We start from the raw sequence: 12,790 nt of genomic DNA, 5'->3' as shown, positions 1-12,790 counted from the left end.
ATGGCAGTGAAGCAGCACAGCTTAAGGAGACCCAGGTTTGCTACTCTCTACTAAAGTGACCCTGAACAATTTCTTCTCTTCTCCACGTCTCTGTTATGTCACTGGTCATATACATTCTGCATGAGCTAAAGAAAGTCATTTTGCTGATGGAAAAGAAAAAGACAAGACAAAAACCAGAAAATGAAACTTTTTGTTTTCAAACATTGTGCTCGATAATACATCCCTCACCCTCATCCTCACCTTAGAGGTTCAAGGTTGAGACTGAATCAGAGATACAATGAGTCTGAGGGATGAGGTATAGTTCAGTGATGTGAAGATGGCTCTGAGTTAGGTGGGGGTACTTGTTACAGCCTTTAATATTTTTAAAACTGGAAGCTTAGTGTTTTAAAAAAGAAAAATAAAACTGTTCTAGATTCCCAGAGTGGCCTTGTGAAAATGGCATGTATCCCGCTGGATTAACGATTGGCTATTTTGAGGATCAAAAGACACAATCCATGGGAGAAAACTTTCTATAATATATATTGTGACCTTGAGGTTTGGTAATGTTTTCTCTCTCCATGTTTTCTGCTCTTTGGGCAAAATCCCTGCAGTTGATAGAGCACTAAGACTTTGGATTGTAATGAACCTTGGGGTCATCTTTTCCAGTCCTTTTCAAATGAGGCCCCATGTGTACACATGCTGGACAAGTAGAAGTGAATGGTACTGCCATGCTTATAAAAAAGAAATTCTCCAGTGATACACATGGGGATTTATGTCCCCTTTTCTCTCAGTGAACTATGAATGGACATATGATCATCTTAAGACATACCTGATTTGTATAAAAACAATAACTTCTGTTCTTCATGATAGTAGTATTTAAATTTGGCAGTGACCTTTGAAAGTTAACTGCCATTCCTATAAAGTTAAATGTTTCTTTATAAAATTAAATATACCATACTATACAACCCAGTAATCCCACTCCTTTGAATATTCCTGGCAGCTTTATTCATAAAACCCAAGTAGAAGTAGCTCCAATGTCCACCGGCTGAATAATTACATTGTGGTATATGCACGCCAAAGAATCCTACTCAGCAATAGCAAGGAATGAATCACTGATATTCAACCACATGAATAAATCTCAAAAGCATCATGCTAAGTAAAAGAAGCCAGACACAAGAGCCTACATACTGTATGATTGCATTTCTATGAAATTCTAGAAAAAGTAAATCTATACAGATGGAAATCAGAGCTGTATTTGGCAGGGGAGGAGAATGGAATTGACCACAAGATACAATGAGAAAGTTTTGGAGACAATTGTGGTGATAGTTATATGATCGTATATTTGTTAAAACTCATTGAATTCTATCTTTTTTAAAAGTGAAACAACTGTATGTAAATTATGCCATCATAAAGCACTTTAAAGAAAAGGTAACCGCCAAAGAGATTCTCCTAATTTCAGCCTGATAATTAGCTAATTTAAATGACAATCCATCAACTAAAAGATCATAAATATGATAACTAGAAGTTGAAAGGTGAAAAATATTTGAAATATATTTGAGAAACTGGACAACCTTATCCCTCCCTTTTGACCATTATCATGTTGTTATTATATTACTGGTTAGAATAGATAATAAAACTAAGGCTGACAAATCAAGCCATTACTGTGTCTTTTTAAGATTTTAAACTAATTACAGGTTATTCCCATGTCTGGATCAGTTAAGTCTGTGTATGAAATTTTCATTTTACTGACAGATCACTGCAAAAAACTCCAGTCACCCAAACTGAGCTGAAATGTCCTCTTCCCTTCTCTACTCCCACTAGAAAACTCTGATCACTTTATTCACTAATTAATTCCACATTCTTTCCCCACTTCCAAAGGATCTCAGCAACTTCAGAAATAAATCAGGCTGGGTAATAATGGAGAAAAAAGGTTAAAGCATAAATAAATGCAGGGTGAAGAGCCAAGTAACTAATGGAAAGTTACAAATTTTGCTCTAAGCCTTTTGCTGCTGCTGCTGCCAAGTCACTTCACTCGTGTCCGACTCTGCAACCCCATAGACGGCAGCCCACCAGGCTCCTCCGTCCCTGGGATTCTCCAGGCAAGAACACTGGAGTGGGTTGCCATTTCCATCTCCAATGCATGAAAGTGAAAAGTGAAAGTGAAGTCGCTCAGTTGTGTTCGACTCCTAGCGACCCCATGGACTGCAGCCAGTGGCCTAAAAAAAGAAAAAAAGAATTAATATAACTCAAAATGTCTATTAGATAATGAAAAAAACTAAGTATTAAGGCATACAACACTCTTTCTGATATGAAGATCAAGATAAAAATTTTCCCATGGAGCCTCTGAAAGGAAATTCTGTGACACCAAGAAACATCTACAAGAGCCCATAGGAGGGACCTATTAACGCTGGTGGTCCAGTGGTTAATATTAATAATCTGCCTTCCAAAGCAGGGGTCGCAGGTTTGATCCCTGGTCTGGGAACTAAGATCCTACATGCCTCAGGACATCAAAGCCCACATGCAGCAACTATTGAGCACGTGTGCCCTAGGGCCCATGATTAGAAACCAGATGAAGTCACAGCAGTGAGAGGCCTGCGCACTGCAACTAGAGAAAGCCCATGTGTAGCATCAAAAATAAATAAAATTAAAAAAAAATAGAATCCATAGAATTGATGCTTTTGAACTGTGGTGTTGGAGAAGATTTTTGAGAGTCCCTTGAACAGCAAGGAGCTCAAACCAGTCAATCCTACGGGAAATCAACCCTGAATATTCATCGGAAGGACTGATGCTGAAGCTGAAGCTCCAATACTTTGGCCACCTGATGTGAAGAGTCAACTCACTGGAAAAGACCCTGAGCTGGGAAAGATTGAGGAAAGGAAGAATAGCGGACAACAGAGGATGAGATATTTGGATGGGATCATTGACTTAACGGACATGAGTTTGAGCAAGCTCCAGGAGATGGTGAACGTCAGGGAAATGTGCTGCAGTCCACGGGGTTGCAAAGAGTCAGACGTGACTAAGCAACTGAACAACAACATAGGAAAAGTCACAACAGTGAGTTTTTTTGTGACATCCTTAAAACTATGGGGAAAGTTGAGAAGATAATGCCATTCTAGGAGGGGAACATGGTAGCTGGGGCAGGGGGAAGGTAGCAGGCAAGACTTACTTTTCACCGTACACATATGTTTTTCAGTAGCACACACCTACACACATTGCCAGACAGAGATTAGTACACAGACTGGAGAGGCAAGCCACCTGGTTCAAATCCTAGCTGTACGAATTACTAGCTGCAAAATGTTGGGCAAGCTCTGTGCCTCACCTCTAAAGTAGGGAGTAGAGACTACCTCATCAGATTGCTGGGAAGATTAAATGATTTAATATGTATAAGAAGCTTAGCATCAAGTATGTGTCAGTCATTACTAACAATAAAGCCAAACTGAAGTTTTGTCAAGGTTGTCCTGTGATGGGCCAAGATATTAGGACATGTATGAAGTTAAATAATAATCAGATTTTAGCCAGGAATATCAATTTAGAGTATCTAGCAGATATGAAAATCAGCTGCCATGACTGTGGGATTTATATAGCTAATGAGCCTGAACTATTTGAGTTTTGTTATATGTTTTAAAAGGCAATAGAATAGTAAGCATTGCTGAAAGAAATTAAAGATTTAAGTAAATGAAAAGACATCCTACGTTCATAGATCAGAAGGCTTAATTGTTGTCAATACTCCCCAAATTGAGCCACAAATTCAATGCAAGCTTATCAATATTCCAGCTTCCTTTACTGTAGAAATTAATAAATTGATCCTAAAATTTATATGAAAATGCAAAGATTTCAGAACAACCAAAACAATCTGAAAACAGAATAAAAACAGAGAACTCACCCTTCCCAATTCTAAATGTACTACAAAGCTGCAGAAATCAAGAAACCATGGAACTAGCATTAGGATAGACATATATGTCAATGGAACCGAACTGAGTCCAGAAATAGAACTCTCACACTTACAGTCAAATCATGGCATCCTGTCCCATCACTTCATGGGAAATAGATGGGGAAACAGTAGAAACAGTGTCAGACGTTATTTTTTGGGGCTCCAAAATCACTACAGATGGTAACTGCAGCCATGAAATTATAACGACACTTACTCCTTGGAAGGAAAGTTATGACCAACCTAGATAGCATATTGAAAAGCAGAGACATTACTTGCCAACAAAGTCCATCTAATCAAGGCTATGGTTTTTCCAGTGGTCACGTATGGATGTGAGAGTTGAACTGTGAAGAAGGCTGAGCACCGAAGAATTCATGCTTTTGAACTGTGGTGTTGAAGAAGACGCTTGAGAGTCCCTTGGACTGCAAGGAGATCTAACCAGTCCATTCTAAAGGAGATCAGCCCTGGGTGTTCTTTGGGAGGAATGATGCTAAAGCTGAAATTCCAGTACTTTGGCCACCTCATGCAAAGAGTTGACTCATTGGAAAAGACTCTGATGCTGGGAGGGATTGGGGGCAGAAGGAGAAGGGGACAACAGAGGATGAGATGGCTGGATGGCATCACCAACTCGATGGACATGAGTTTGAGTGAACTCCGGGAGTTGGTACGGACAAGGAGGCCTGGCATGCTACAATTCATGGGGTCGCAAAGAGTTGGACATGACTGAGCGACTGAGCTAAATTAAACTGATTTTCAAAAGGTGCCGAGACAACTCAAAAGAGAAACAATAGTATTTTCCACAGATGGTGCTGGGCCAACTCAATGTTCACACACAGAAGAAAGAAGTTGGACCTCTACTTAAGATCACACACAAAAAATAACTCAGACCTAAGAATTAAAACTATAAAACTCTTAAAAGAAAACTTAGGGGTAAATCTTCATGACTTTGGATTAGGCAATGGTTTCTTAGATATGACACCAAAAGCAAAAACAAAAAAGAAAAATAAATAAATTTGATTATGTAGAAATGTAAAACTATTTGCTACAAAATATACTAGCAAGAAAAGTCAACCCATAGAATGGGAGGATATATTTGCAAATTATATACATGTAATATATATCTGAAAAGGACTTGTATCTAGTAAAGACCTCTTTTTTCCCAGATTTTTTAATTGAAATATAATTAGTTTACAATACTGTTAGTTTCCAGTGTAGAGCAAAGTGATCCAGTTATATATATATATATATATATATAGTATACATGTATATACATATGTGTGATTCAGTTTCCTTTTCAGATTCTTTTCCACTATAGATAATTGTAAAGCATTCAGTATAGTTCCCTGTGCTATACAGTAGCTCCTGTTGTTTACCTATTTTATATACAGTAGTATGTATAAGTTGGGCTTCCCTGGTAGCTCAGCTGGTAAAGAATCCTCCTGCAAGTGGGAGACCTGCGTTTGATCCCTGGGTTGGGAAGATCCCCTGGAGAAGGGAAAGGCTACCCACACCAGTATTCTGGCCTGGAGAATTCCATGGACTGTACAGTGCATGGGGTTGCAGAGTCGGACACGACTGAGTGACTTTCACAGTAGGTATAAGTTAATCCCAAACTCCTATCTTACAAAGAACTCTTACAACTCAAAAGGGTTTCCCTGGTGGCTAAGTAGTAAAGAATCTGCCTGCGAATTCAGGAGGCTCAGGTTCGATCCCTGGGTCCGGAAGATCCCCTGGAGAAGTAAACAGCAACTAACTCCAGTATTCTTGCCTGGGAAAACCCTTGGACAGAGGAGCCTGGGGGGCTACAGTCCACAGGGTCAAAAAAGAGTCAGATGTGATTTAGTAACTAAACAAAAACAGTAACTTACAACTCAAAAATAAAAAAAACCAACTCCATTAAAGGATGGGTAAAGGGTTTGAATGGACATTTCTCCAAAGAAGATACTCAAATGGACAATACCACTCCAAACCCATCAGAATAGCCATAATAAAAAAAATAAATAAAAAACCAGTATTGGCTGAAAAGTAAAGAAATTAGAACTCTCCTACTAGTGGGAAGGCAAAATGATACCTACCTATACTTTGGAAAAGTCTAGCAGTTCTTGAAATGTTAAACACAGAGTTACTAACTGATCTAGCAATTCTACTCTTGGTATATATCCAGGAGAAAGAAAAACATATATTCACACAAAAGCTGGGAAATAAATGTTCGTAGGAGCATTACCCATATAGCTAAAAAACAGAAATTACTGAAATGCCCATCAACATGTTTATCCATTATATGAATAACTAACACTGGTATATCCATATAATGAAATATTATTTGGCAATGAAAAGGAATGAAGTACTAATAATGCATGCCATAAGACTGAAGAATCACAAAAACATTTTGCTAAGTGAAGAAGCCAGTTATAAAAGACTACACATAGGCAAATCTCTGACTTCCCTGGTGGCTCAGATGGTAAAGCGTCTGCCTACAATGCGGGAGACCCAGGTTCAATCCCTGGGTAGGGAAGATCTTCTGGAGAAGGAAATGGCAACCCACTCTAGTATTCTTGCCTGCAGAATCCCATGGATGGAGAGGCCTGGTAGGCTACAGTCCATGGGGTCGCAAAGAGCTGGACACAACTGAGTGACTTCACTTCACTTCAGGCAAATCTCTACAGACAAGTCTATAGAGACAGAAGGTAGATTAGTAGTCGTTGACTGAGTGCTGAGGAAAGGGGAAAGAAAGAGGAATGATTGCAAGTGGTTATAGGTTTCCTTGGGGTGATGAAAATATTCTGTACTTAAATTGTGGTGATGTTTATACAACTCTGTGACTATACTAAAAACTAATTGTGTTCTTTTTTTTTTTTTTTCGGTCACACCTCATGGCACATGGGATCTTAGTTCCCAACCAGGGATGTAACCCATGCCACCTACAGTCATAACCACCAAATGCCAGGGAAGCCCCTAATTGTTTACTTTAAATAGCTAGATTTCACAGTATGTGAAGTATATCTCCATAAAGATATAATGATACTACTTTAATGGCAAAAGCAAAGAGGAACTAAAGAGCCTCTTGATGAGGGTAAGAGAGGAGAGTGAAAAAATCAGCTTAAAACTCAATATTTTTAAGGGGAAATGGAGGAAGTAGTGACAGATTTCCTTTCCTAGGGCTCCAAAATCACTGTGGGGTGACTGCAGCCATGAAATCTGAAGACAGTTGCTTCTTGGCAGGAAAGCTATGACAAACCTAGAAAGTGTGCTAAAAAGTGAAGACATCACTTTGCCGACAAAAGTCCATATAATCAAAGCTATGGTCTTTCCAGCAGTCATGTACAGATGTAAGAGCTGGACCAAAAAGAAGGCTGAGAACCAAGAATTGATGCTTTTGAACTGTGGTCCTGGAGAAGACTGAGTCCCTTGGATAGCAAGGAGATCAAACCAATCAATCTTAAAGGAAATTGACCCTGAATATTCAACGGAAGGACTGATTGTGAAGCTCCAATATTTTGGCCACCTGATGTGAACAGCTCACTCATTAGAAAATAACTTGATGCTGGAAAAGATTGAAGGAAGAGGGTGACAGAGGATGAGATGGTTGGATGACATCACTGATTCAATGGACAGAAAATCTGGGCAAACTATAGGAGATGGTGAAGGACAGGGAAGCCTGGTATGCTGCAATCCATGGGGTCACAGAGTCGGACATGACTTGGCAATTGAACAATGTCATGTAGCTGGTCACCAAGCTCTTGCAACTTGTGGAGTTGGAACTCCAACTCTTGAGTAAAGAATGGACTCCTTTGGGCCTCCAAGAATAATATATGTTGAAACTAAGCTTCCAGTTAGATATGAACAGTGTTGTGGTCACTGGCAACAATTCCAGGTATGGATTTTATGTATTATCAATTAAGGGAAAACTTTTAGGCTGTCACTTACCTAGTTAGTTCCTGTGTTTGGCCAGATGCAGTATATCTATTCCATGGACTGTCTGTGGGAACTTTTTGTGTCTTAGGACAGCACATTGCCCTTTGCTCTTGATTATATTTCCAGGTCAGTTGTTCCCACCATCAATTAGCATGTGTGCTCAAGGGAATGCAAACTGATTTTGGCATTATCTTAAACAAAACATAATCAGGAAGGTAAGCATCCTGCCAAAAAAAATTACATAATGCATTCCAAGGCCAACTAAAAATTAATTTGGACCAACCATACTGAGTATATGGATTTAGCAAAAGTTTAAATGGTTAATAGTTCTGGGTACTCTTGCAGAATATAGATTTTTTTTTTAACCTTAAATCTTTTTTTAGGAATCAGAAATTCTACAAGTTTTAATTTCACAGAAAAACAATAAACAAATGAAAGTCTCAAACATCTGTCTCGGTACATGTATTAAGGTAGTATTTGCAGGTAATATCTATCTACTACCTGCAAAGTCTTATAAACCAGAATGTTTGAATACCTACTTGGTCCACAGCCTGGGACATCACCTGAGAGATCCACCCCAAACCACTGAGTCAGAATCTGCATTCAACAAAACCCCCAGGCAATTTGTGGTCACATTAAAATTTGAGACACTTTGATCTCATAATTCATGAAGCTCAATGTGGAATAGCCTCAGGAAAACTGGTCAGTGGGTCACTATTAGTAATCTCAATTAAGAGAACATGCAAAAATAGATTGTAGCAACCTCAAAACGCCCCTATTTGACTCAATGTGGTAAAAGCTGCAAAGTCTCTGTTTCTGTGACTCTGTTTCATGTAAATGTTTTTCTCATATGAAACACAGGAAAGGAGGCTATGGTGACTGCTTTTACTGAAACACCGAGGGTTGGTGGGGGTGGGGGGGAGTGTGGAGCAGAGAGGAGCTGTTCCTAAAGAAAGCCTGCCAGTTCTAGTTGTCCACAGCTCTTCCTCTAGGCTTTGCCCTCCTGGCCCTAAAACCACACCATGTGGGAGCCCAGTATGAATACTTAGACTTCAAGCAGCAGGTGGTTGAGTGTCATAAGGGTAGGAGGGTTCCTGGGTGAAAGAGGAAAACCTCACTCTCTCGACTCCACCTATCAGTATGGAAAAGAGCAATTCAAACCTGAAAGCACCACTCTGTTTTCCCTTTCCGGGTGCATATGTGTGCTGTTATTTCAGTCGTGTCCAACTCTTGGCAACACCATGGACTGTAGGGTGCGAGGCTCCTCTGTCCATGGGCTATTCCAAGCAAGAATACTGGAGTGGGTTGCCAATTCCTCCTTCAAGGGATCTTCCTGGCCCAGGGATTGAACCTGAGTCTCTTAATGTCCTGCTTGGCTGGCGGGTTCTTTACCACTAGCGCCCCTTTCCTCTCTTCAGGTAGGTGCAACTCAGCTATAGCCTTTTATCTTCCTTGCGTGCTTGCTAAGTTGCTTCAGTTATGTCCAAGTCTTTGGGATCCTATGGACAGTAGCCCACCAGGCTCCTCTGTCCATGGGATTCTCCAGGTAAGAATACTGGAATGGATTGCCATTTCCTCCTCTAGGGGATCTTCCTGACCCAGGGATTGAATCCTCGTCTCTTTTATCTCCTGCATTGGCAGGAGGGTTCTTTACAACTAGCACCACCTGGGAAGTCTTATCGTCCTTAAAGAGCTCCAACTCTTCTAAACTTGTAGGCTTTGAGTAAGTGGTAATCCACTTACTGCACCTTCTCCCCTCATTTCCACTTCCTTCAAAGAAAGTTTAGAATGCCAAGTAATCAGGCGGTTTTCCGAAGTGAATGAGTGGTGTCAATTGCTATGGTCAGGATAGGGGAAAGGATTCAAGAGTCTCCCAGAGATGACATTTAAAATGCTGATTCCTGGGTTCTATTATTAAGATTCTGAATCAGGGGTCTGGGCTTAGAACCAAAAATCTGCCTTTTTAACAAGTGTCCCCAAGTGATTCTGATGTAGGTCCAGGCCTACACTTGAATAAACAGTGATATAATTAGTTTGGGCTTCCCAGGTGGTACTAATGGTAAAGGATCTGCCAATGCAGGAGACACCAGAGACTGGGGTTCGAATACTGTGTCAGGGAGATTCCCCCGGTGTAGGAAATGGCAACCTGCTCCAGTATTCTTGCTTGGAAAATTCCATGGTCAGAGAAGCCTGATGGGCTACAGCCTACAGGGCTGCAGAGAGTTGGTTTGAGAATAGCAATACCACCTTTACAAATAAATCACCTATTCTAAAGCATCTGTTTGGTTGTCTCAACTGATGTTGTCAACTTCCCGTTTGGTTTCCATTTAGCAGATACTGAGCAACTATTGTTTGCAGCAGAGAAGGCAATGGCACCCCACTCCACCAGTACTCTTGCCTGGAAAATCCCATGGATGGAGGAGCCTGGTAGGCTGCAGTCCATAGGGTTGCTAAGAGTCAGACATGACTGAGCAACTTCACTTTCACTTTTCACTTTCATGCACTGGAGAAGGAAATGGCAACCCGCTCCACTGTTCTTGCCTGGAGAATCCCAGGGACAGGGGAGCCTGGTGGGCTGCCGTCTATGGGGTCGCACAGAGTCGGACACGACTGAAGCGACTTAGCAGCAGCAGCATTGTTTGCAGAGAATTGTATCAATACTAGCTGCTGCTTTCCTGTGTGACTGGATGGAAGAGATGGGGAGAGAAGGGTATGATCACATTAGAGAACTATTTCTCAACTTCCCAGAAAAATGACAAACTCATCTTTTCATGATTTGTAAAACAGGTTATCCTAAAAGACTGTATTACCCAACCACAGTTAGCATAGTTTACTAACCTTTTGGGCACCAGTGTACCAGAGGTGTCACGGTCTTGCTTGCAAGGTCAGTTCAGTAACAAAACTGCCATGGTTCAAACCCTGCTTTCTCCACTTACATGATACGACCATAGTCAAGTGACTTTTCTGTGACTCAGCTTCTTCATCTGTAAAGATTATAGAACCTACTGCATTGAGTTAACGTTTGACAATTCAATGAAACACTGAAATATCTAATTGGTTCAGAGGACTTCGAGAATCCAACGTACTGAAAATTTATTGGTTTTAGGTTAAGGCCACAAAACCGCTGTGAGAACACTGAGAAATGCTTCCGGAGGGTGATTTGGAATTCCAGGTGAAGAAAGTGCAGTTAAACTTTGTTTCACACAAGCAATTCAGATGAATTATTCTAACTGGAGTGATCTGGGGTTTTTGTTTTGTAAAGTTCCCTAATCCTTGGCTTCTTTGGGAGTTTGTCCCTGGGATGCCACACTCTGCCGCTAAAGTCCCCCTCCAAATCCCCAGCACACGGTCTCAGGCAGGTGCCCCGCGGGAGCCGGACCAGGACTAGAGCGGCCGCGGGAGGTGGACGCGGAGCGGAAAGGCTGGGTGAGGACCGGGGTCCCGCAGTCCCGGGGCCGCCTCCCCGCGAGGATGCCGGCGAGCGCGGGGAGCGTGCGCGGCCACGTGACGGCCGCTATAAGAGCGCTCCGGGCGGACGCTCGTCTCCCGCCGCGCCTCCTCGCCGGCCGCGCTCGCTCCCCGCGCCCGGCGTCTCCGAGTCACGAACTTGCGGCTGCGGCGGCCGCCCGCGCCCCCGGCTGCACCATGACAGGTACGCGCCGCTCGCCGCTGCCGCAGCGCTTCTCCCCCCACACCCGGCCCTCCGCCCCGGGGGAGCTCCCGGCAGGACGAAGACCGCCGCGAAGTTGCAGGCTGGCCGCAGCCGGGCGTGCCGCTTCCTGCGTCAGCCGCTGCCCCGCCGCCCCGGGGGCCCGAGCGGCCGTCCCGACCCGGAGCGCAGCCGAGGGGCCCCCGCCGGGCAGCGCCTGGGCCCTCCGCCGAAGCCCCCGTTCCTGCTTCCGTCTCCTTGCCCTTCCTCCTGCGCGCACCGTGAAGGGCGGGCGGAGCAGCTGCGGCGGGCTGCGTAGGGGCGGGGAGCCGGCTCCTCGGGGGCGCCCGGCCCGAAGCCCGGAGCGCGGCGGGGTCGCGGGGCGCCGCCCCTACAGCCCGCCGGCTGGAGCCTCTGGAAAGGGGCGGCTGCGAGGCGGGCACGCCGGCGGCCCCGGCCCGGCTCCTCGGCCGTCAGTCCCGGCGCTGGCCGCCTCGCCGAGCCTATTTTTAGGCCTTTGGGGCTGGGTTGCGGTAGGCACGAGCCCGGCGAGCGCCCCCGGGAAGCGGGACCCGCGTGGTGGAAAGGCGCCGGCCCACTTGTTGCAGGGTGTCCGGGCCACTCGGCGAGTCTGCCCCCGAGGACCGCAGACCGTGCTGTTGAGTCTAATAGTGGGGTTAGTACAGCCACTGAACTGCGGAAAGATTGCAGAAGTCACCCGGAGCTCGGCCATCTCTGGGAGGGTTTAGCCTCCTCCCCAGCTGTCATTGGTCTTTCCTTCGCTAGGTTTGCCTTGCAAACCTCAGTTCCTAAGGTTGTCCTGCCTCCCTCTTCCTTTGGGAAATCATCCATATCCTTGCTGCCTGAAAGCCTTGAATCCTACTTGCCTGTAAACTTTTCTCCTTGATCTCCTGGTGTGTGTATGTGTGCTAAGTGGCTTCAAGCATGTCCTACTCTTTGGGACCCCATAGACTGTAGTCCCTCTTGTCTAGGGGTTCTCCAGGCAAGAATACTGGGGTGGGTTGCCATACCTTCCTCCATGGTCCTGGAATCAGGACCATCTTTGAGTTGAAACATCATTCATCATGCCTCAGGTTAAGCGCCCTTGCGGTGGGCTGATTAAAATATTGCTATCTTATGACGGGTTGAAGAAAGGAGAACAGGCAGAGGTTGATGGATATGTCAAAGGATGGGGGCCCTGTTCCGAGCTTTCCTAGAGTGACTGAGAAGCAGATGACCCTGGGGGAGGGCGGGGTGCAGGTAGAAACTCTAGACCTTCTACTGCTTAACAGAGAATCCAAGGCTATATGTGAAGGTTG

General features: G+C 43.9%; 1 protein-coding gene, 1 long non-coding RNA gene and 1 other non-coding gene across 3 annotated transcripts in view; 2 read left to right on the top strand and 1 right to left on the bottom strand.

Moving 5' to 3' along the window:
- Positions 1 to 1,111: 1,111 nt before the first annotated feature.
- LOC132657353 (uncharacterized) lies at positions 1,112 to 11,316 on the bottom strand. The gene is made up of 3 exons (XR_009595362.1): positions 10,661 to 11,316; positions 7,835 to 8,013; positions 1,112 to 2,195 (listed from the first exon to the last, which is right to left on the bottom strand). It is a non-coding gene; the product is annotated as an uncharacterized LOC132657353 (long non-coding RNA).
- TRNAC-ACA (transfer RNA cysteine (anticodon ACA)) lies at positions 6,351 to 6,422 on the top strand. The gene has a single exon. It is a non-coding gene; the product is annotated as a tRNA-Cys (tRNA).
- The window catches only part of GYG1 (glycogenin 1), a 38,378-nt gene continuing 36,855 nt past the window's right edge, over positions 11,268 to 12,790 (top strand). The window contains exon 1 of the mRNA XM_015092612.4: positions 11,268 to 11,474. Within this exon, the coding sequence (XP_014948098.2) occupies positions 11,294 to 11,474 (181 nt within the window). The 5' untranslated portion in view covers positions 11,268 to 11,293. The remainder of the gene's footprint in view (positions 11,475 to 12,790) is intronic.

The sequence above is a fragment of the Ovis aries genome, chromosome 1, assembly GCF_016772045.2.
Source record: "Ovis aries strain OAR_USU_Benz2616 breed Rambouillet chromosome 1, ARS-UI_Ramb_v3.0, whole genome shotgun sequence".
NCBI classification, from domain to species: domain Eukaryota; kingdom Metazoa; phylum Chordata; class Mammalia; order Artiodactyla; family Bovidae; genus Ovis; species Ovis aries.
Note: the sequence above shows the minus strand (reverse complement) of the source record. Positions and strands in the feature narration are given on the sequence as shown.